At 35.7% G+C, this 23,139-nt stretch overlaps 2 protein-coding genes across 2 annotated transcripts in view; one reads left to right on the forward strand and one right to left on the reverse strand.

The window, feature by feature from the left end:
• LOC111050117 overlaps nt 1-17,309 on the reverse strand; it is a 46,374-nt gene extending 29,065 nt beyond the window's left edge. The window contains exons 1-5 of the mRNA XM_039439187.1: nt 17,201-17,309; nt 13,693-13,736; nt 12,408-12,466; nt 12,029-12,202; nt 5,099-5,309 (exon numbers count right to left, since the gene is read on the reverse strand). Coding sequence (XP_039295121.1) covers nt 5,099-5,309; nt 12,029-12,202; nt 12,408-12,466; nt 13,693-13,735 — 487 coding nt within the window. The 5' untranslated portion in view covers nt 13,736; nt 17,201-17,309. The remainder of the gene's footprint in view (nt 1-5,098; nt 5,310-12,028; nt 12,203-12,407; nt 12,467-13,692; nt 13,737-17,200) is intronic.
• On the forward strand, nt 6,430-8,228 carry LOC111050109 (anionic trypsin-like). The gene has a single exon (XM_022336362.2). The coding sequence runs from the start codon at nt 7,412-7,414 to the stop codon at nt 8,210-8,212; it is 801 nt and encodes a 266-aa protein (XP_022192054.2). The 5' UTR covers nt 6,430-7,411; the 3' UTR covers nt 8,213-8,228.
• Nucleotides 17,310-23,139: the final 5,830 nt, after the last annotated feature.

The raw sequence follows: 23,139 nt of genomic DNA on the forward strand, positions 1-23,139 counted from the left end.
TTTGTTTGAACTAGTTAGAAGGTGAACATATCAAACGTCCTCATCCCTACTCCTTGAGCTTAAGGGATGAGGGTAGTTTAAAAGTTGCATTTTTTCATTTCTGGCTGACACGCATGTAACTGGGAAACACTCCTGGGGAGTCCGGTCTCACAAGGTGTCAAACTATCAAAAGATAAACTGAAAAGCTTCAATAAACTACCAAACTATGCATTTTAGCGACATGGCTAAGTGAGTAAAAATGAAGCTAGATAAATTTCCTACAAGTTTTGTACAGTAGAGTTTTGTGATATCTTCTTTAGTTTTTGAGATATTCACATTTAAAAGTGTAAAATCTTTGAAAAGACAGTTATTCTTCCAACTTTTTGCACTTTCAGGGCTTATTACTCAACAACAAGCATCGAAAAAATGTAATTTTTTACACAGGGGGTAGGAGTGAGGACTTTTAATATGATTACTCCCTCACTATCCTTAAAAAAGAGCTACGGGGTCAAAAATTGTGTTCCAACATTTTCCGTCTGTAATATTTCATTGACTGGACTATAGGAGTATTTAAAAGACAGTGAGTTGAAGAGCATTCAATTCTCTTCAATTTAATGTATTTTTTCACCACTTTATGCTTTCCATCAATTTTTATAGCAATTTTAAAGTTGAGTGTGGTAGGAGTGAGGACTTTTTATATTTATATGCTTACCCCCTCACTACCCTTAAAATGACAAAAATTTGGTTCCAAACTTTTCCCTCTATATCTTTTTGAGCTTCTTTTCGTTGCCTGGACTAGTATCTTATTACAAGCCTCAATGATTCTTGAAAGGTTGTGAGCTGTGGAATTATTTTCTTTTTGATATTGAATTAAACTCGAGTATGCTCCTTGTTTTAGTTTAGCCAATTTTGCTGTATTTTATAATTTTTGGATTTATATTCTATTCTAATCTTTATTTAGGGGTCAATTATTTTTGTGCGGAGAAATTGAATTAAATCATGCAATGAAAGTTAAATTACACTCCAATACTTTGTTGACCTGATCTACAGGCATTTATTAGTAAGTAAAAAAATCTTATTCAACTTGTAAGACATGAAAGTAGCATGATAATAGTGGTGCAATTGAATGATTTATTGAGTGCTCATTTCTCCTTTCAGTCTATGATCAGTCTATGAACTTCAAATCAAGTTATTCATCCTTATATTTCTTACATAAATCTGTTGTATAACTGGTGATTGAGACCTTGTGTAACAAAAAACGTCTTTTCGGTCATTTTTTATGAAAGAAATCATAAATTTCCTCAAGTTCCCATAAATTCCCGGGAATTTATGATTTTTGGGAATATTTCTCTTAAATTCCCTGGGAATATTTCCTCAATCTTAATTTCAAAGTAAGCATTTCAAACACTGAAAAAAAAAACTTTCTCATTAGTACCGTATTTCTTTAATAAAACATATAAATCTTATCTGTTTCTATCTTCTATACTATTGTAGAAACAGAATCAAAATAGATACAAAATAGCTGCAAGTTGGATAGATAGATAAACGTAATTTTATTTGCACTTTACAACATTAAAAGTGATGTGGGCGAAGTTGAGGCAATAAGAGCCCCCTCTTTCACTTCCCACTAGTTAGTAACTTAGCAAAACATAATAGTTGAATAGCATGGAAATGAATAATTTATTTTATAGTTATGGAATTAATAAAAAACTAATAACGTGTAACGTATCAAAATCTGATGGGTAAACAAAATCCCTATTTGAAAGAAATTTATAGGTCTGAAGTGGAATAATAGTCTAGCATCGCCAAATGCGATAACGTTTTAAAAGATTAGATAATATCATGTATCATGGCTAAATTTTAGAACAGCCGAATAGAAATAGAAGTTATTTGCTACTCATATAATATTATATAAAGTATTGAAAATTTGAGGTTAGGCGTAAAATATCTATTGATCGGCGACATAATAATCGATCGAGTCGCATAACGTAAAATCTAGCCAGACACCTTGGCAGAAATTTATTGCAACTAAAAGGTATGCAACTAGAGGAACTAAAAGAGCACATGGCTAATTGTTATAAAGTGAGAAACAACCTATAAACATTATAAAAATGTATTGCATGTAAAAAATGTACTTAAAACCCAAAATAAAAATAAATTAATGTATTAAGGAAGTAGGAGGTTCGTAGGCGCATGTATACTGTAACAAATTTGCATGAACCAATCAAATGGTAGTAATCGATGGACGGCAATAGTGAGCCGATTCAAATGTATTTATATATATTTCTAAAAATGATAAGATTTTGTAAATGTTTACTGTTCAGTTTATGTATTGGAGATGGCCCGAGGACAGATAAAATATCAGATATGTGATATAAGTAATAATTTAATAGATTGGCATGAACTATTTGAACCTTCAAATGGCGTAGTAGCAAATTATTCAAATTTATGTAAATTTGCAAGTTAGAAATGAAAATTGTGAAAAGAAAAGTAGAACTTGCCCACTTGCCTGTCAGACACTACCATGGAATATCACCAAAATTTGTAGAGCACAATACCCTTTATTGTACATTTTAAAGACTTAGAGTTTTAATCTAATTATTAATTTTCTATAAGACTTTGTGATGCTGTTTTAAAGCAAAAGTCATCCAAATATTTATTTAATCCCTTGGAAGAGATGACTTCGGCCACCAACAATCCAGGACTACCAGGAATTTCGGATTGCCGCCAGCAACTTATAAAAATTCAGCACGTGAGTGAAAAAATAGTTGAAATAAAATTAGGGCGCCATCAGTGCTTCGAATGAAATAAAAATAAAAGCTAGCTCGTCGGAAAGGTTTTAAATATTAAGAAATTAATACAAAAACTTGCGCAAGTCTTAAAAGGGTATAAGAAATACTTTATTGAATAAGAATGAGTCAATTTATATATTAAAAGTACACCAATTAAAAGAATATTAAGTTCTAGACTTGTAATACTAACGTTCACCCAATCATTGATTTTATAATACAATTTGTAATAATATAATGTAGCTCTGGTTCTTTGGATAAATTGATTTATCTAATTCCATCAGGTGCCAAATCTTACACCCTGAGAAATATATTTATTATTGAGAAATGTACTAGAAATCATAGAAAGTAATATATTTATAATCATTGATTTGTCAATTTATCATTCTCTGATTTGGGAAACAATATATAAAGTGGGATTACCTAAATCGACAAGCAACAGCAAGTCGATATCAAAGCTGCATGCAAATAAATGCATATTATCAATGAATTGAAAAGCACATGGTAAAGTTTCGTGCTATAGAACTGAAAAATAGCGTACTGATCTGTGATATTTTATCTTGATTTTGTTCTGGTTTTATTGTATATTTTGTTGCTCTGTATATTTTCTATATTGATCTGATTTTTTTAAAATTATTCATTCAATATATTATGTATCAAATTTTTTATGGTGTACCATTCATTTTACTCCCCAATACCATAGAGTATAAATCTCATATATATGTGTTAATAATCAGTATTAAATTATTGCGAGAGCTCCTGAATGAGCCTATTAAGACTTTATTGAAATTGTATCCTAGAAAACCACGACCAGATTTTATAGTATTTAATTCTCATGCTCTACCGATTGAAGCCAAGCCGAGGCAAATCGTTATTCATTAAAAAATAACGTCAGAAACGCTATTTCATTTTTTAATGAAAAATTGCAATTTTTTTAAGGATTCGAATCAAGTTCTTAACTGGCATGGATGAGATGAGAAAAAATAATTTAATTCATATTGCTTCCGACGTCAAAAAACAACATTGCCTCTAGTAGGAGCACCTCGTGGAAGAAATAGATAAATTTGAGTAAATAAGGAAATTTTTATTTTTCAATAACTCTATGATATTTAATTCTCTTCCCTCAAGACATCCACACATATCTCAGTTTATAGTGATCCCAGATCAACTATAAGGAGAATAAGGTTGCCGTTACTTATATTATCACAAGCCAGATTTCAATAGACAGTTTGAATTTTTTTATACGGTATTGTGTAATTCCTTACAATATTGTTCTCACAATATTCAAAATTGAAAAGTAATCCTCTATTGCAAATGAGAATTGAAGAATTCTAATGTTTAGAATATTATTCAAGAATCTCAAAACTCCCGAAATTTTACATGGAAACAAAAACAATGATCTCGATCTTGAAACCAGTTTGGTATTCAAGAAATATATTCATTTTCTAGATAGGAATAAATATTATTAACTAGATTTTACCTAGCAGACTGCGCCGTATCTTTTCATTTAGAAGATTGATAATTAATGATTCAATAATTTCCAATATTATAATGATTTCGTGTATAAATTGATATGGACATAACCTACATAATATTTGGACTACTTGAGGCCGAATTAAGAAATAGAAGTTTGAAACATTATCCTGTTTCTTATTTTCTGAATATTGTATTCGTTTGCATGGCAAAATTGTATCGTGATATAAATTTTCGGCTCTAAATTTAATATTTTCTAAATTCGGCTTAGTGGTTTTGTATTTTGTTTTGGTTTTGTATAAGTTTTGACTTTTTAACATCAAAAAGAACTTCATTTCGAAGTGAAAAGTGTAAATTTAAAGTATTGTGCTCCTGCTCACTATAACCTTAGTGTCCGGTTTCCCATTAGGGAACTTTAGACTATAAACGGCGAGGTGGAACTACCCTTGGGTCTCCCCACCATTAAAAGCCATACGCTAATAATAATGAATAAATAAATTTTAGTGAATAAATCAAATTTCTCATAATAAATTAACAATGAAGAAATAAAATTCAGTGACAAGTGCCTGGGAACTTCCATGCTAAGGTAGCCGTTTGGACCAGAACTTCCAACATTTAGATATGTGCAGAATTGTGTTGAATAATGTTAAGAATTCTAAATAATGAATAGATGAATAACAAAAAAGAAAAGAATAGATGAGTGTAAGAACAAATGAATAAATAAAATGACTTAATAGTTATTGAACGTAAATCCAAATTAAATGCTGTATAAATCACTAATTAATAATTATTCATTCATTAGCATTTGAATAAATGCAATGCCTATCTCAGTAATTTCCATCTGTAAAATGACTTACTTGCAATGATAGCAACTTCTCTTTGTCTGATGTACTCTGAAATGCACATCTGCCTAAGCATGACATTTAGAACTGCCAGCATTTGACGGTTTTGTTCGAATACAGTGAAGACATTCTCTGAATGTAGCATTTCACTCACAAACATCTTGAAATTCATCAGATAGGTTGTCAGTCGCTTTTCATGATCTTCGAAGAACATTTTGTTTAGTATCTGAAAAAATAAATGCAATAGACAAAAATAAATGCAATCAAGACGATATCAACATGTACAATATCCAACATAATCAATACCAATAATAAACAATATTTTGAATTTTCTCCAAAGGAGGGCGAAATGAAAATTTACATTTCTAACCAATATGAACACAAATTTATTGAAATTTGTTCATTTATTCTTCATTTAAAATTAGCTATTCAATTTGAATTTTAATCAATAATTTATCACTAATTAGAATTATATTTCTACGACAATACTAAACAAAATGAACACAAATTTGTTGAAATTTTAAAATGGACAATTAAATTTGAATAAATTTTAATCAATAATTATTTATCACTAATTAGAATTATATTTCTACCCTGTAGGAATTGTAATATGCCCTTCTCTCAGGTCCTTTGGGAGAGCCGAAGAAGTAAAAATGTACTAATAGATTTGCTTTAAAGAATGGAAAAACAAAGGATTTTTAATGCTCAAAATTAAAATATAAAACAAAATACATGACTCTTACTCATCGATGTTAGATTATAAGATACGATCTTGATTCTCCTATTGTCTACTTGTATAGGAATTTATACTTAAGCTGTCAGCAGTGGTTGTATGTGAAGCATTGAAATGACTGTTCAAAGTAAATTTTACTATAGTGAGGTCCACATTATAATGGCAGTGGAGAAGGATAGGAGAACAACGTTGCCGATCCTCACTGTCTTGTCAATGCCTTCTTGACGGTAGCTGATACAGGTTTATCAATGTAATATTAATTGTTCATTCTCGTTTAAAATAATCAATTATATTTTATTAAGAAAGGAATTATATTTTTCAATAATTTCATAATGAATTTTCATATTAAGTTAGAATATTTTGTTAATTAATTATTAATTCTACATTGTTAAACGCCGATCTGGCAACAGAGCAAGGCGAGAGAGAGATAGCGCTATCAGCTTTGTTGAATGCTAGACAAGGATAGCAATACTATTGCTAATCAAAAACTGCCATTATAACGTGGACTCACTAAATACATTTTGAAACCTTTTTGCAAACCTCTCAGCAAATATTTTACCAGGTTGCTAAGCAGCAACATAAAACAAAACAAAATTTTTTAAAACCATGAAAATGTGAGATAAAATTTTTATGTAAGTTTTCATAAAAATTCTTTCAGTACTTTTACAATAAATTCACAGTGCAAAGAAAAATTAATCAATTATTCAAGAAAAATAGGAATTTATGTAATTAATTTGTTGATGGAAGTGTAAGATTTTAAGATAAATAAGTGCAGCTAAATAAAACCTATAATACTGTCATATAAAATCTGCTGCCCAACAAAAAGTAAGCATACAAAAAATGAATGAAAATGAAAAAATGATAAATTAGAGGCTCAAGAACAATGAATTTACGTGGAATATATTTTTATTGAAAGTGAGAGAATTTGTGGTAGAAAAGAAAACTGCTCCTAAAACTGAACCTAAATTGAACGATAGTAAACTATCATATGAATCTTAAATGCAAGAAAAATGGATCTAAAGACCAACAAGTCATTCAAGACCAACAAAAGCAAACTCTGATTAAAGTGTGATGAAAATCAATAACTATAGCTACATTGGTACTATTTTTGAAATTCCCGTAATTTCCTCAAACGCAATTAATTAATGTTTCATCCTTTTTTCAAAAAAGGAAAGTTTTCAATAAAACCAATCTGTAGATGCATTTGAAGCTTGAAAATTCTTATCAAAATCTAAGGTGAAAGAGCAAATAAATTACAAAAAATAATGATCTATTCAAGAACAAAATTATTATAAACTATAAATACTTATAAAAATCTAATCTTGTAATACATATGAAGTTATTATGGTAAATTAGGTGTATAGAGGATATTGGATTTACTAACATCTCAAAAAAAATATATTGTAGAAAAATAATTGCAATATTTAGAGAGCAAATGATATTCGAAATCTAATGATAGATCAGGTGCAACAACAATAATAGAATACAAATATTGAAAGTTAAAATTCTTCAAAATAAAAATTTTATGAAAAAAATAATTATTAAGTTGAAATTCTTTAAAATAGAAATTTTATGAGAAAAAATAAATATTAAAAATGCGCGGTGGACAGAACGTTAACCCCGGAGACAACCTCCAATTTATAGTTTTGATAACAACTCTAGTAACAGATTCAGGCAATCTAATAAAAAAAACCTACTGTACGGGAAACCTAATCGCACCTGACTGGGTTCTAACGGCTGGCCATTGTTTCCCTATGAAAACCAAAGAGATCCACCTGGAATGGAAGCTTGGCCACACTTTTTGGGGCTACAAATACTGGCAATGCACCAGAAAAGCTGTCGACTTTCATTTGTTGGATCGACAGAAGTCAGAGGGTGCATTTGGAGACAAAGATTTAGCCCTGGTGAGGATTGTACCCTGCGCAGAAAGTCCCAACCCTGTCAGGTTGGCAATGAACAAGACTACCAACCTAGCAACGAAACGTTTGAAATGTGTAACGGCTGGCTTCGGACAAGCATTCGAAGGCGATCAAACAAGACCCAAACTGAGGAAACTTGTTGTTCGTGACTATGAATTGTATCTGGATTGCGAAGACAACAAACTTTGTATAGATTTTGATGAGGAGGGGAGAGGTACTTGTAAGGGGGACTCCGGGAGTCCACTGTTTTGCAATGGCCAACTGTACGGTGTTTTGTCGAATATCCGATACAATGTTGATCCTTGGTACTGTGGCAAGGCAAGAACCACAACGTATTTCGAGGATGTGAGAGACTATCAGGGATGGATTAACAAGACTATGTCGTGTGAAGTGGTCAACTCTAGTCCAGTAGCCTATTCCAATTTCACATTGATTTTGGTCATGTGTTTGCTACTACATATGTGCTGGATTCAATAAAAATACTACAAATTTTCGTATAGTCTCATTTCATACGGGTGTGTGCACACAGGCGTTCCTAGTTCTATCGGTTATAGGTGATAGGAGTATATACCATTCTAAAGGGCCGTTTGCACAGTGAAAGCTTAAACTGAATTCAATCAGCTGTTGGCTTAGACTCAAAATGAATCACATTATAACAAATGATACTTGATACGGATTTAATCCAGTTTAAAATAAAATTTAGTTTAAACTGTCACTGTGCAAACGGCTCTAAGACCACTGAATCTCGGAACGCCTAACGACCCTCAGTGTGTACACACCCTACCATCGCTCCGTTGTTGTCATTAGTTTAAAACTACATTACTTGAATAATTTAAACTTATTCACTTTTAATATTAAATAATAACTCAATATAATTTGAATAATACAAACATTATGTAATAGATTCTATTATCAATAACTAGCCAATGAATGTTTATATAAAGTTGAAGATTTCTTTTTAATAGATTTTTAAACTGATGTTTGTTGTGTTATTAATGACGTTGTAACATTTTAATGTTGTGTGACAATAAATTATTTGATTGATTAAACTAGAAATACATTTTAGATCATCACTGCAGTGAGATTTACTTGTGAAGTGAGTGGAAATGATAGGTAGACATTATTGTTCATTTTCTTTCTCAACAGCCTTCTATAGTAAGATAGCTTTAGATAGCTGGTTATGATCTAATATTTCTCAAATATTTTTTATTCTTCAACAGAATATATTTTGTATGATTTAATAATGAATGTTCATAATAGAGATAGAATTTTTTGTTTTTTTCTTATATTTTCACATAGTGAACAAACAATTTGAAAAGGGATAGAGCTATATCTGCTTTAATCTCAGGACAAACGATGATATCGAACCAATGTTAGAATCAAGGCTTCTGACTTTGAAACATGAATCTCACTATAGAGATCATTACAGTTGACAATATAGTTTCTGTTGTTTAACAGGCTACTTATTTCAAATTTCAGTATTTAGTATCACAATATTATCTTTGTGATCTTTGATATCATCTTTAATAATCAGAAATTTACGGTGCAAATTATTCATTTACTTTTCATCATCGGAGTCAGTGAGGAAGGAGGTATGGACTATTCAGTGCCATAAGCTAACACTACGTTTAACGCTAAACCACGTTTACTTGTAGATACGGTTGCATTTCTCATAATAAGTTTCATACGGGGTTTAAACGAACAGCTGACATTTCTCCGTTTAAACCGAGTATCTGCATACGGACCTTGATAAATTATTGACCGAGCGAAGTGAGGTCTAAGATTAAAGTCGACAGTTTTGCATTTCTCTTTATGTTTATATTATTCATGTTCCGCATTTACAGCGAAACGCGGCAAAAGATTTTAATGAAATTTGACAAGTATGTTCCTTTTTGAATATCGCGTCGACGTATATATAAGGTTTTTGGAAATTTTGCATTTCATTAATATAAAAGGAAAAGGAGCCTCCTTCATACGCCGATATTAGAGTAAAAATCAGACTATAGTATTATTCATCATAAATCAGCTGTCGAGTGGATTATAAATTGCATGCCACGACGCATGCAATTCTATATCTCAATGCAACTTGGTAAAACATCAGCTGCTGTGTGGACTATTAATTGCATGCCTCATTGAATGCAATTTTTAAGCACTATTAAATGAACTATTGATTGCTTGCAATTATAATAACTGAAATAACATAGTATTGTCTCTCGACTTTTCTCTGCTTTGAACTCGGGCTGTCCTGTTGCCAGTACCGTATGTCTTCAGAGTAGATTTTTGCCCACACCTTTCTCTATCAGAGTTCCCAGTGTCGCTCTGGGCCGGCTAAACTCAGTCGGCGACTGGGGAGGGCCGCGGCAGGGGACGGGAGTCTTGGTGGGGCGTCCGTTAACCACCCTCGTTCGAGTTGGGGGTTGAAACAGGGTTTTGAGTGTTTTGGAGAAATGTTTCCCTCTTTTAGGAAAGAGGGGCCGTGCTTTCGCACTGCCAAACAGGGTTGGTCGCGGAATGAAGGGAATAGGAACCTTGCGGTGCCAGTCGCGAGAAAGGGCTTCGTGTCGGGACTAAGTCTTAGTCCTTGGGCACCGGGTGTCTTCCCGGGGTCCGGGTTGGTTGCGGAGCTCTGGTAAAGGCTTTCCCTGGCCTTCCCAGAGGTCCTCTTTCGGTTCCGCACTGGTTTAGTGCGCTGCGGCGGCTCGCGCTCTGGACTTTCCTAAGTCCTACTTGCCGGGTACCAGCTGTCCTCCTGGGGTCCGGATCGGCCGCGGAGTTGCGGGAAAGGTTTTTCCACACCTTCCCAGATGTCCTTTCTCGATCCCGCACTGGATTAGTGCGCTACGGCGGCCAGCACTCTGGACTTTCCTAAGTCCCACTTGCCGGGCACCAGCTGCCCTCCTGGGGTCCGGATCGGCCGCGGAGTTGCGGGAAAGGTTTTTCCACACCTTCCCAGATGTCTTTTCTCGATCCCGCACTGGATTAGTGCGCTGCGGCGGCCAGCACTCTGGACTTTCCTAAGTCCCACTTGCCGGGCACCAGCTGCCCTCCTGGGGTCCGGATCGGCCGCGGAGTTGCGGGAAAGGTTTTTCCACACCTTCCCAGATGTCTTTTCTCGATCCCGCACTGGATTAGTGCGCTGCGGCGGCCAGCACTCTGGACTTTCCTAAGTCCCACTTGCCAGGCACCAGCTGTCCTCCTGGGGTCCGGATCGGCCGCGGAGTTGCGGGAAAGGTTTTTCCACACCTTCCCAGATGTCCTTTCTCGATCCCGCACTGGATTAGTGCGCTGCGGCGGCCAGCACTCTGGACTTTCCTAAGTCCCACTTGCCGGGCACCAGCTGTCCTCCTGGGGTCCGGATCGGCCGCGGAGTTGCGGGAAAGGTTTTTCCACACCTTCCTAGATGTCCTTTCTCGATCCCGCACTGGATTAGTGCGCTGCGGCGGCCAGCACTCTGGACTTTCCTAAGTCCCACTTGCCGGGCACCAGCTGTCCTCCTGGGGTCCGGATCGGCCGCGGAGTTGCGGGAAAGGTTTTTCCACTCCTTTCCAGAGGTCCTCTTGCGCCTCGATGTCCCACTGGTGGCCTACCAATGGGGAGTCAGGTTTCGACCAAACCTGACGTGTCGCCGTTGGTCGAAACTGGTAGCCCGTCGTCTAAACAGGTTAAATGTCGTTCAACACTCGCCCCAAACGAGTGTAGAGCAGTGGAGTTCACCGTGTTGGAGGCTGATCGTCTTTAGCCTCAACACAACTCCCGGTCGCTGAAGAAATCGGAGTTCACTTAGTACAAGACGTACTGTGACGTTGCTAGCTGCTCGCTGCTTCCTTCTCACCTCTCTCGACCGCTCGACTTGGCTCTCCGAACTCGACTGCCTCCTGCTGGCCTTTCTCGAGCCTCCCCCAGTGACTGAGAGGGAGGGGAGAGAGGATGCGCAGCATCGCTGAGCGGTAGGCCAGTGGCTGGCTTGAACGTTGACCCCTCAGATTCTATGAAAGATAGCCGAGCGTCAAATAAATGAGCCCTAAATTCAATTCCTTTCTCTAGTTACGATATACATCGTGACAGTCTTGAAGGAGATTAGCTTTTGATGTTAGCATTTTTGATACACCGACCCCATCAGCCATTAGCCGTTTTCACACCGATACCTCGCCAACACGACATACAGACAGGATTTACTCTGATGGACAGTATAAGAGGAGGCTGTGGTTTATAACTGCGCGTGGTCTATTGTTCACAGAACTACTAGTCCTTTGTCAAAGTAAAAATAAAGCTAGTTTGAAAGCAGGGTCTTACCTTTAAATCACCTAGCATCTGATCAACATCGTAGCCAAACACAATATTTGCGTGATCCACAACTAAAACATCACGAATGGCCGCTTCTGGTATAGTGGCCATAAATATTTTCAAAAAATTGAACATAAGTTTTTGTTCATCGCCGCATAATTCCAAAAACATTTGAAAAATATCCTGAAAAAGAGTTAAATAGAATTATAAAACAGAACTATGAGATTTCCAAGACTTTGTGAAATGAAAACGTTAATGAATACAAAATCTACAGTAAAAAAATACATGTAAAGACTGAATTTACTAAAGTTTTCATGTTTGAAATATAATTTTTTATTACAAAACGTACATCACTTCTAATTACAAGAAAATAAATTGTAATTTTTACCTCAATTTCATCCCAGTGCATTCTCTTACGTATCAACTCATCAAGTATGGGTTTCGCTTCTGTAAAAGTAAAAAATGGCTTCAAAAATGTCAACTATTTCACACCAAATCAAAATTGATACAATAACAAATAATAGATACAATACCAAGGAATAAAGTCAATCCAAGTAACAAATTCATTGTTAAAAAATAAACCTCACGATGAACTAACATCAGCAATCTACTCCATGTTTTGATTGTACCGGTACTACCAGTATCACAGCCTACTATAGATAGATTTATCTAAAGTAAGCCATGCCAGTATGCGTTATTACACTGACTTCACAACATTATGCAGTTAATTTAAAATCATTAGCATATGAAATTTTAATCTGTTATAAATGCGGCCATAGTTTATTTGATCGTGGATTAAGTAAAGCTTGAGTTAACTGGTGTTGACCATTATGGGCCAAAAAACATTTTTGACTTTCAAGAATTGTTATTTCATAATTTAGTCATTTGTTATTTGTATTTATGAAAACATAAAAAAATAATCTATTCTCAAATTTCTTTGTTATGATATGGCTGAGTGCGTGACGGTGGCGGAGGGATTCTCCGCAATGCAAACTGTAGTGGTGACGAAGGCTTTACATGAAGTTACTAATATATTATTATTATGTCTTATATATATTTTATATGTTTTTACGTGGGTGGTTTTCAATAAGACAGGCCTACTACAGTATATATGTTTCAAGGTGAATGTAAATAACAGCAAACTGAGAAAGAATAAAACGTCTGTAGGCTATGTCTGACACAATAGTGAAGACAGACGGACGTTCTCTATTGACGGACTGTCCGACAGACTGACGGACGGATTTTTTCTCCGTCTGCCTGCAAATCAAGGGTTCGCTTTTACTGGACATTCTGACTAGTTTGTCATGAATGAATAGTTTAGAACCGCCTACCATGGAGAAAGGATAAGCATAAGCTTGCTTGGATAAGCTATATTGCTTGTCTCTGTGCCTACGCAGTCCTAAGTTTTTTAGCATTCCAGGACAAAGCACATTTATGATGATTATTCTCAAAGAGCAACATGTTACAAACATTTGCAATTTTAATTATACAATAATTTAATAGAATAGTACTTCTCACCTAGAAACAAGTCAAGTACGGATAAGGACAAGTAAACTATAAGGAAAGTACGGTACCGTAGGTAGGTATAAGAAATAGGCATTGATTTAGAAATTAAAACTTTGGATAAGCTTATACAAAATCTTTAGGATCAACTTCATTTATTTTAAACTCACCGTCTCTTGAAGGAATTTCATAACGGTCTCCTCCTTCCGCCATACTGAAAAATACATACGTTGTAAGTGATTGAAATGGAATAGACCCAGAATAAAGTGGTTATAAGTAATTGAAATGTACCTAATAATAGACCCAAAAATTAATTGATGCCTTTAGGTAGTCGACTATAAGGAAAATTCGAGTAAAGAAGAGGATAGAGGACTGGTTCATTGTTTTGTGCAAACATACATTATCAATTTGTGTATTTACACTTGGAGCACTCAGAGCAGTCTCGGAAAGACATAAATTGTATATCTATAAAATATATCTATATCTTTTAATATATATTATTCATATAATATATCTATATCCTTCAATAGATAGCCTATCTATATCTTCTTCTTCATGTGCCGTCTCCATGGCGGAGGTTGGCTATCATGATGGCAATTTTCACCCTGCTTACAGTTGACTTGAAAAGTTCATTTGAGGTGCACTTGAACCAATCCCTTAAATTGCGCAATCAAGATATCCTTCTTCGCCCCACTGACCTCCTACCTGTTATTTTGCCTTGCATAATGAGGTGCAATATTCCATACTTGTGACCTCTCATTATGTGACCCAGGTACCTTAATTTGCGCTCCTTGATTTCACCAATAAGTTGCAGTTTCTTACCCATTCTCCTCAGAACCTCTTCATTTGTAACATGATCGGTGTATGAGATTCTCAGCATTCTGCGATAGGTCCACATCTCAAAGGCTTGTATTTTCTTCTCACTCCATCTATTCAATGTCCATGCTTCCACACCATATAATAGTACAGGAAACACGAAACATTTAAGGAGACGCATTCGTAATTCAAGCTTGATGTCTTTTGATGTCAGTAAATTCTTGATTCTGATAAATGTGGAACGTGCTTTCTCTATTCTTATTCTGAGTTCTGAGCAGTTATCAGCATTGGAAGTTACCCGTGTCCCAAGGTACGTGTAGGAATCCACCCGCTCCAAACGGATTCCTTCAGCGAATAGATCCCCGATAGGAGGTTGGTCTTTGGTGATTACCATGTACTTTGTCTTTTTAGAATTCAGACTCAAACCACCTTCTTTGCTTGCAGTAATGACACTGTTCAGCATCCTCTGGAGATCTTCCATATTTTCTGCCAGCAGTACAGTGTCATCCGCATACCTTAGGTTGTTGATAGGTGTGCCATTAACTCTTATACCTCCAGTCTCATCTTCTAGGGCCTTGCTGATGATTCTTTCGGAATAAATGTTGAAAAGGAGTGGTGAAAGCACACAGCCCTGACGAACCCCTCGTTTGATTTCCAGCTCTTCACTCAACTCAGATTGCACCCGTACTGTGGCCTTTTGGTTATAATACAGGTTCCTTATCAGGCGGGAGTCACGAGCATCCAATTGCATTTCTTTGAGGATATCTAGTAGCTTGTTATGTTGCACCTTATCGAACGCCTGGATTTACATCCAGGCATCGCTGCAAAATTACGTTAAAAGCAAAAAGAGCCTCTCGTGTCCCCAAACCATTCCTGAAGCCGAATTGTGTATCAGATAAGTTCTCTTCTACCTTTTTGGAAATTCTCCGGTGTATTATTTTGAGGAATGTTTTCATTGTGTGACTCATGAGGCTTATCATGCGATAATCTTGACACTTTCTAGCATTTGTCTTCTTTGGGAGAGGTATAAAAATTGACTTCAGCCATTCAGTGGGAATCATACCAGTTTTGTAAATCTGATTATATAAATGTGTGAGTATTTTCACATAATCATCGTCAATGAGTTTGAGAATTTCTCCAGGGAGTTCGTCTGGACCTACAGCCCTTCCACTTTTGATGTTTTTTACGGCAACTTCAACTTCACTTTTTAATATATCTGGTCCAGATTCTTCACTATTATCACAGCAGAGGAGCTCCCTTTCGTCATTAAAAAGTTCCTGTATGAATATCCTATCTATATAGTTGATGTATATATCCTTTTAAGACTGCTGGAACTCAGAACTCCAAAGTACACAAACCTGTATTACATCAAGACACCAGCTGGGTCACCAGTTGTGACCATGTGTAAAGCTTGAGGTGCACGTACACGTTATGGTCAGTGAAAAAGATAGGACAACATCGTAAGCGATTCTCTTGATTTTGCAAACTGTTCGAAACGATTGTGGATATCGTGCCAATTCAAAATAGTTTATGACAATTTTTTACTTTCCTTGCCCTATTACCATAGGTAAGGAAAGTATTGCTTTCCGAAAAAAAATTAAGGTAACCCAATTTCTAAATTTCTACACGTTTCAAGGACCCATGAGTCCAAAAAAGTGTTTTTTAGGTATTGGTCTGTATGTATGTATGTATGTGTGTGTGTGTGTGTATATGAGTGTGTGTCTGTGTAAACGATAGGTATCTCATCACCCAATTAACAGAATGACTTGAAATTTGGAACTTAAGATCCTTCCCCTATAAGGCAGGAGCTCCGCCCCATTATGCAAAGTTTGATTTTAGATTCCCAATTATTAGGCTTCAGATACAATTTAAACAAAAAAAATCAAGTGCAAAAGATTGAGCATGAAAATTTCTACAACTAATGTTCAGTAACATTTTCACCTAAAATTGAAAATAAGTTCGAAATTCGAGAAAATGTGATTATTAAATTGCAAACTGTTGGCAACTGTTGATTCTATTACATCATTCACTATGTAAAGATAGCAGACCTCGAGTGTCTCCAGCGTTATTGTCCTGTCACCAGCTGGCTCAGATCTTTGAATAGTAGAGATGCGCGTGAGCACTAGCGTCAGGTGATCAATTTTCATAACGGCAAGGAAAGTTGTGTGAGTACGCCACACCAGATTTTTTATTAGTAATGCAGTACTCTGAGATCTTTCATCACAGACACTCATGAAATATTCTATAGTGAGGTTCACGTTATAATGACAGTATTTGATCAACTTTGGTTTTGCTATCCTTGTCTATCTTTCAACAAAGCCGGTGGTACTATCCTTTTCTAGATCCACAAAGGTCCCAATTATGTTTTTGACAGTGTAGAAATATGATTAATTAATGCAGAGAATCGGCATCGCTATTCTTCTATCTTTATTCACTGTCATTATAACGTGGACCTCACTATAGTATCAAAAATGATGTACCGTAGGCTATTAGCTTAAGAAAATTACGTCTTTTATGAGCATAGCAGGAGCAGCGACAGCGTACGGTACTGTTGTAGAGGTCTCAAAATATCATGCAAAATAAGTTGCTATTTTGGAGTTGGACATAAACTATTACTATATTTTGAAAAGTTGAACGTAATTGTTTGAATGCCGTATAATTATTTAGCAGTGTTTAACTGAATTCAAAGAGTACACGAAGTAAGCCAACATCAAAAATGATGTGACAATCCAGCACAGTTTTTAAGTTTTTAGAGTTATGCAACAGGTTAAATTACACTTTACTAAAATGAGGATTAGTAAAGATTATTTTTATGAGTTACTGATCTAAAAAAATAATAATTTATCAATTGAGTTACGGTACCTGATCTGAGAATGGCAACACACAAATCTTATAATATGTCTTTCAAAACTAAATCCACTTTCCAAGCAACTGCCACCATTGTTTTGTTTTGACCGGTGAAAATGGTGGTGGTGGATGGAATCTTGAATGTCATGTCGTGTGCGTGATTGTGTCTTGAAGACGGAAGCACGACAAACTGGGTCGACGACAAAGTGGCTCCTTGGAGAAGATGTGGTCTGTGTTTGACCAAGGCCTTTGACTGTGTTTCTCACTATTATTATGTTGATTGAGAGATGGGTTGTAAGCGGGGGGTGGGTGTTTATCAAGAATAGTGTATAGTGCTATATACCATCCTTCGGTGTTTATGAGGTATGAAGTTACTCAGAAGGGTAGTCATTTGGGAAAATGTAAATTTCTTAAATAATAATATCAAACGTAAAGCAGCATGTTTTACATAAAAATGTAGCACCATTATACAATGATAACTGTATACTGTAAGTTATTCCGAAATAATATGAAAATATTTCGTGGCGAACTCACACAACTTTCCTTGCCGTTACATAAAATTGATCACCTGACGCTAGTGTTCACGCGCGTCTCAAGTCTACTATTCAAAGATCTGAGCCAGCTGGTGACAGGACAATAACGCTGGAGACACTCGAGGTCTGCTATCTCTACATAGTGAATGATGTAATAGAATCAACAGTTTGCAATTTAATAATCACATTTTCTCGAATTTCGAACTTATTTTCAATTTTAGGTGATAATGTTACTGAACATTGGTGGTAGAAATTTTCATGCTCAATCTTTTGCACTTGAAATTATTTGTGCCGTTTATGAGAAAATCGCTAAAAACCCTGTTTTTGACATCATCTTCACCATTCTAGGTGCCATCTTGAATTGTATTTGATCAAAATTGTTCATGTCGGATCCTTATATTGACACACAAACACTCATAACACTCACATACACACACATACTCAATACTCATACACACACATATAGACTAATGCCTAAAAACCACTTTTGTATAAGAAATTGTATAAATGTATAGAAATTTAGAAATTGGGGTACCTCAATTTTTTTCGGGAAGCAATAATTTCCTTACCTATTATGGTGATAGGGCAAGGGAAGTTAAAAACAAATTCTGCCCTAATTAGAAACAAACAAACTCTGCCCTAATATAGAATTATCGAAGTGGCTAGTTGACAGAAGTGTCAAAAATATTTACTGTATATCAACAAAATTCCCATATAATTCCTGTACATTTCCGGCTTAAATGAAATTCATATACAATTCCCGATTTTCTCACCCCGTGGACTTCTTGTAAATAATTATTCGAAGAAATCCAAGTAATGGAAACAACTTCTTTCAAAAAATAATTCATAATAATATGTTTCGAGGGGGAAACTGAGAACAAAAAAAAGTTGAAGAATCAGGATTCAATCCAAGAAACATAATGTACCAAAGCCAAGTGTTCTATCCAATACACACCGACTCCGCTCTAATATGAACGTCTTGTAACAACGTTATAACCTCCTTATGAACAATCACATTTTACAACAATTTAGGCTATGCTGTATAAAATTTCAAGTCCCATGAATGAAATTTGAACATTAATTCTGAATGGAAGAATGAAATAAAAACTTCGAGGTGCACAAGATTGATATTTTTAGAATCTATGTACAAAATTTGGAGATCTAAATCATTCCCGGTTTTTTGGTATGCAAACCACAAATTGACATGTTTTGATGCAAATAAGCACAATAACCCTACTCTCTCTAATTATCATAGAAGATTATAGTATTTATATTAGGAATAGTGTTATTCTGCATTAAGGCATGCACAGTTGGCTTATTCCCCTTGTACCTCCGTTTGCCCAAGCAGCGAACAATTATATAGGGATCTTCTCATTATATCCTGTTTTTCATTCATTAATCATATTTTCATAATTTTCATAATATCTCAATTATCTTCTCATAATTAATTAAATACTGTAGCTCCTCTATCCTTTTCCAACTCCGCACCTTTGCCAATTTGTTTGCAGTAGGTCATGTAGAAATCTGTCCAACCTCCTCCCCACCATAAATAAATATCTATACCTACGCAATGGTTTCCACAAAGACCTTAAAGATGCATAGACTCACATACAGCGCTAGTGTCGTACTTGGAATTGAAATCCGCCATTGAGGGGGCAACCCATATGATTCAGCAGCTTCTCTTTGTCACAGAAACAGAGTAACGGCCAGCAACAGTCACAGGTATAACCTAGTTATTCAAAAGTATTCTTTGAGTATCTATGGTGAGGTCCACGTTACAATGGTAGTATACGATTTGCAATGGTGTTGCTATCCTTGTCTGTCGTTCAACAAATGTGAAAGAGTTAGGGGTTAGGTTTTATTTAGGTTATATTTAATAATGTATTATTAGGATAGGTTAGGTTTTTGCTTTAAAATTGCAATATGCTAGAAGGGGCTAGGGTCTAGGTAGAGTTATGTTTTTTGATGTTTCAAAGGTAAAAGGATAGGTTAGGGGGTTAGGATATTGCTTTGAACTACATGTTTGTGAAAATGTTCATGAAATGAACCACATGTTTATGTTTTGTTCTAAAGATGACAAATAAATCTAAAGTATTAAATGTGAAAGGGTTAGAGGTTAGGTTTTATTTAGGTTATATTTAATAATTTGTTATAAGGATAGGTTAGGTTTTTGCTTTGAAATTGCAATATGCTAGAAGGGGCTAGCAGGTGGAGTTGTGTTTTTTGATGTTTCAAATGTGAAAGGATAGGTTAGTGGGTTAGGATTTTGCTTAGAAAACTAAATTATCAAATGTGAAGGGGTCAGGGGTTAGTGGTTGGGTTTTTTTGGATAATATTTAATAATGTTCCATAAGGTTAGGTTAGGTTTTTGCTTTAAAATTGCAATATGCTAGAAAGGGCTAGGGACCAGGTGGAATTATGCTTTTTGATATTTCAAAGGTGAAAATATAGGTTAGGATTTTGCATGAAATCGCAATATGCTGGAATAGAGGTTTTTACAAATAGTTATGTTTATTGATGTTTTAAATGTGAAATGGGCGGTTGGGGGTTCAGTTTTTGTTTTGGCATGACAATATGCTGACTTAGTTATAGTGTTTTTTAACATCAGTTAAATAACAACTGTTATATTTTATTAATTATATTTTTCAAAAGTACTCTTCCTTTTATTAAATAAAATGATAATATATTGATTATTATATTGAATCTAATGATAAATCATCATTGGATAATAATATCTTCATCAAATAGAATGACGATTGGCTCCAGTTACAGTGCTCGGTAGCCATTATCACAAAGAACGTTACATTCAAAGAACTGACTGAATGGAACGGGAAAAACCCGTTGCTAACGCATGCGCGATACGGTGCTGTCTGAGACAGAGAGTGGTTTGTTAAGATTCTTACATACCAATGCCACCAATGCCTTTGTGATCTATTGTATTACAAATATATATAGATGTAATACTCGTGCTAAAATACCCCAATGGCGGCCTTCAATTTCAAGTAAGAGCTATCATTGGGAAGGCATAGGCATTGTGGGTCTATATCTCTTAAGGTCTTTGGGTTTCCAAAACGTCCCATGGCGTGGATATTAGACCAGTTATAGAATAGACACGCCCCATTGTATGTATATTTATACTGAAAGTCGATGAAGCCAACATCTACTGCCATATCACCCCATCGTGACGTCAGCATTATAATATATAATTATAAGTTCTTAATTATATAATTTTAGTTCTTTAATAATTTACTTACATCTGAAAAAGACACAATTTGCTATGGAAAACAATGCAAACAAACAACAGAAAATTTTTCTATACGATGCTGACGTCACGTTGGGGCGATATGGCAGTAGATGTTGGCTTCATCGACTTTCAGTATGGGAAGTGTCTATTCTATAACTGGTCTTAGGCCCACCGCAAAGTAGACCCCAAAGACCTTAACCTAGCGCCGCAGTGCAGGATGGTTTCTTACAGCTTGGCGTTGTTGTCATTCGAGATGGGTGTCTGGCTTGGAAGTGTTTCGGCCGCATTGCAGGATGACTGTTAACGGTTGCCGGAAGATCAACAGCTGGATTTTTTCGTTATTTTTGGTGATAGAGAAATTCTGATTGCAGATTCGTTCTCAGCGACCCCAAGTTTAGCCTAAAGGCTCAGAATGTCAACAATGTTTTTTAAATAATTAAAAATCATCATGAAAAGTCATTAATATGGTAGTACACCACGTTTCTGGAAACTTTTACTGGTGACTAGAGTTATTATTGACACACAAAAATAAAAATAGTCGTGAGAAAGAAAACTGCTGATGAACGCGAATAAGACCGTCACTCCATTGTTCTATGTCTCGGCTGCTTGGCTGAGCCTGGCTGGAGGGATGAAATAACCGACTGGTTGTTCTTTCGTCTGTCCGCTAGGCGTAACTACGCCGACCATTGCTGGGTGGGAGGTGTTACTGCGGCCGCTCGCATTCCCACAACGCTGCTATTATTTGCTGTCTCAGCGCCTAGTCCGATTCAGCCAAGCAACCAGCCTGCACTGCGGAGCTAGGTTTAAAGATGCATATCTCTTTAAGGTCTTTGGTAGACCCACGCTAATCCACGAAAAGCAACCCACGCCACCGTATACATACAGTACGGAAACTTGGCTAGTACCCTGACGCTAAAATCCGCCATCTTGTTAGGAAGCGCCGCATTGTAATAGTATTGATGGTAGGTTCGGATCACTTCAATGATCCGGATCAATTGATCTCGTTCACTGCTACGAGCCAATCAGAAGACCAGGATTGGAACTTCCCAAGGTCACGTGACGTGTTTAGTATTGGGGTCAGTTAAAAAGCATTGGTTAGATAGGCGATTTATCACAAGTTTCCATTCTGTACTTATTCTGTGCCCACGCCGTGGGATGTTTTGTAAACCAGTGCTAGGCTTCTCTAGACATCTGTATAATACATGCAATGAATAATACACTCTTGTTAGCTGATTGATTATGAATATTTCTATAGCAATCGATTAAAACCGAGGAGATTTTTTGATGGAAAGTTTTGTGAAAGCATTGCTAGCAATGGCGCGCTTCAAACAGCATCCAGCTGAGAATTTTCCACAAAATTGATTTCCACGCGTGGATCGTTTGTGATTTTTGTTCACAGTTTTCGTGGAACGTGGGTCACTCGTTCGTTGTACTGCGCAAGCTTACAACTAGTGCATGCGCCGTCAAGTACTCTGCTCGAAATGTTTCGACATTTATGAACATAATAATTGACCATTTGTGAGCATTAACATTCTGCATAGGCATAACAAGCCATAACATTGAACCCACTTTTCATGAAAAACATCATTAGCAACCTAATGTCATTGTCACCAACAAACTTATCCTATTTAGAATCATTTTCCATCTCACCATCGTCTATGAGACGATTCATCATCTAAATTGCCTACTGCATAATATTATTCCATTTTTCCGTCAGTTGACCGATGTCTTATAATTAATTATTAGAAAAGTTGTAATATAATTATGTTTATATTGTAAATATGGAGACGATAAAATAAAGGTACCTCCTTGATAAGTGCGGTGTCCCTGCAAACAGTGTCTCTAGCACTTACAATGGAGAAAATAATAGATGACATGGCTAAATCTTCACAATATACTGTACTTACTGTACTGGCCCTTCTCATTAGATTGAAAGTTGTATTCATGAGCTAGGTCTACTGTTCGCAGAACTACTAGTTAATTAGAAAATAACTATGGGTCGGATAAAAATGATTCAGAAACCAATAGGCTAGTAAGAAGACATTTTCCCCGTTATTTTGGTATAACATTCTTACTCATTACGACATCCCTTAATTCTAAGGGAAGTAATATTAATTTATAAGAGAAACATATTTTGGCATTTCTTTATTTCCTTAATTTTTTGAGAACACAATTTT

This window comes from Nilaparvata lugens, chromosome 12, assembly GCF_014356525.2.
Source record: "Nilaparvata lugens isolate BPH chromosome 12, ASM1435652v1, whole genome shotgun sequence".
Taxonomy (NCBI): Eukaryota; Metazoa; Arthropoda; class Insecta; order Hemiptera; family Delphacidae; genus Nilaparvata; species Nilaparvata lugens.